The 534-nt window shown below is 32.4% G+C and overlaps 1 protein-coding gene across 1 annotated transcript in view; it reads left to right on the top strand.

The window, feature by feature from the left end:
- The window catches only part of LOC104994617 (ribosomal protein S6 kinase alpha-3-like), a 15,291-nt gene that overhangs the window by 7,022 nt on the left and 7,735 nt on the right, over positions 1–534 (top strand). Inside the window, exon 2 of the mRNA XM_010848255.1 lies at positions 232–348. Coding sequence (XP_010846557.1) covers positions 232–348 — 117 coding nt within the window. The remainder of the gene's footprint in view (positions 1–231; positions 349–534) is intronic.

The raw sequence follows: 534 nt of genomic DNA, 5'->3' as shown, positions 1-534 counted from the left end.
AGAGGTTTAACTGGCCTGTGTGGTTGGCTGGTATTATTCTGTCTCTGACATTTAACTTAAAGTATATTTGCTTGGCATGTGTTCTCTTTTTACTTGATGGGTCAGTAAAGGCAGTTTATGTATGTTAACTTGAGGATTTCTAATATGAATACACTAAATTTATATTGTTTGATTTATAGCCAGAGGAAGTAGCTCTAACTCTGTTTTATCCCCTTATATTTGCATCAACAGGAAGAAGGCAGTATCAAAGAAATTGCAATCACACATCATGTAAAGGAAGGACATGAAAAGGCAGATCCTTCCCAATTTGAACTTTTAAAAGTATTAGGGCAGGGATCATTTGGAAAGGTAAGTCATGAATATGTACTTTTTAAAAAGTTGTTTTTTGAAATTAATGTGTATTTCATACAAATGGGGAATGGAAATATTTTATTGAAATACTACTGATCTCCCTACAAAGTGGTATTTTCTGTGTTTTTATAATTCTCACTGTCAATAAGTGTGAGAAAGTGAATAAAACCATTCAAAAGTACA

The sequence above is a fragment of the Bison bison genome, unplaced genomic scaffold (genome assembly GCF_000754665.1).
Source record: "Bison bison bison isolate TAMUID 2011002044 unplaced genomic scaffold, Bison_UMD1.0 scf7180017849907, whole genome shotgun sequence".
Classification (NCBI taxonomy): domain Eukaryota; kingdom Metazoa; phylum Chordata; class Mammalia; order Artiodactyla; family Bovidae; genus Bison; species Bison bison.
Note: the sequence above shows the minus strand (reverse complement) of the source record. Positions and strands in the feature narration are given on the sequence as shown.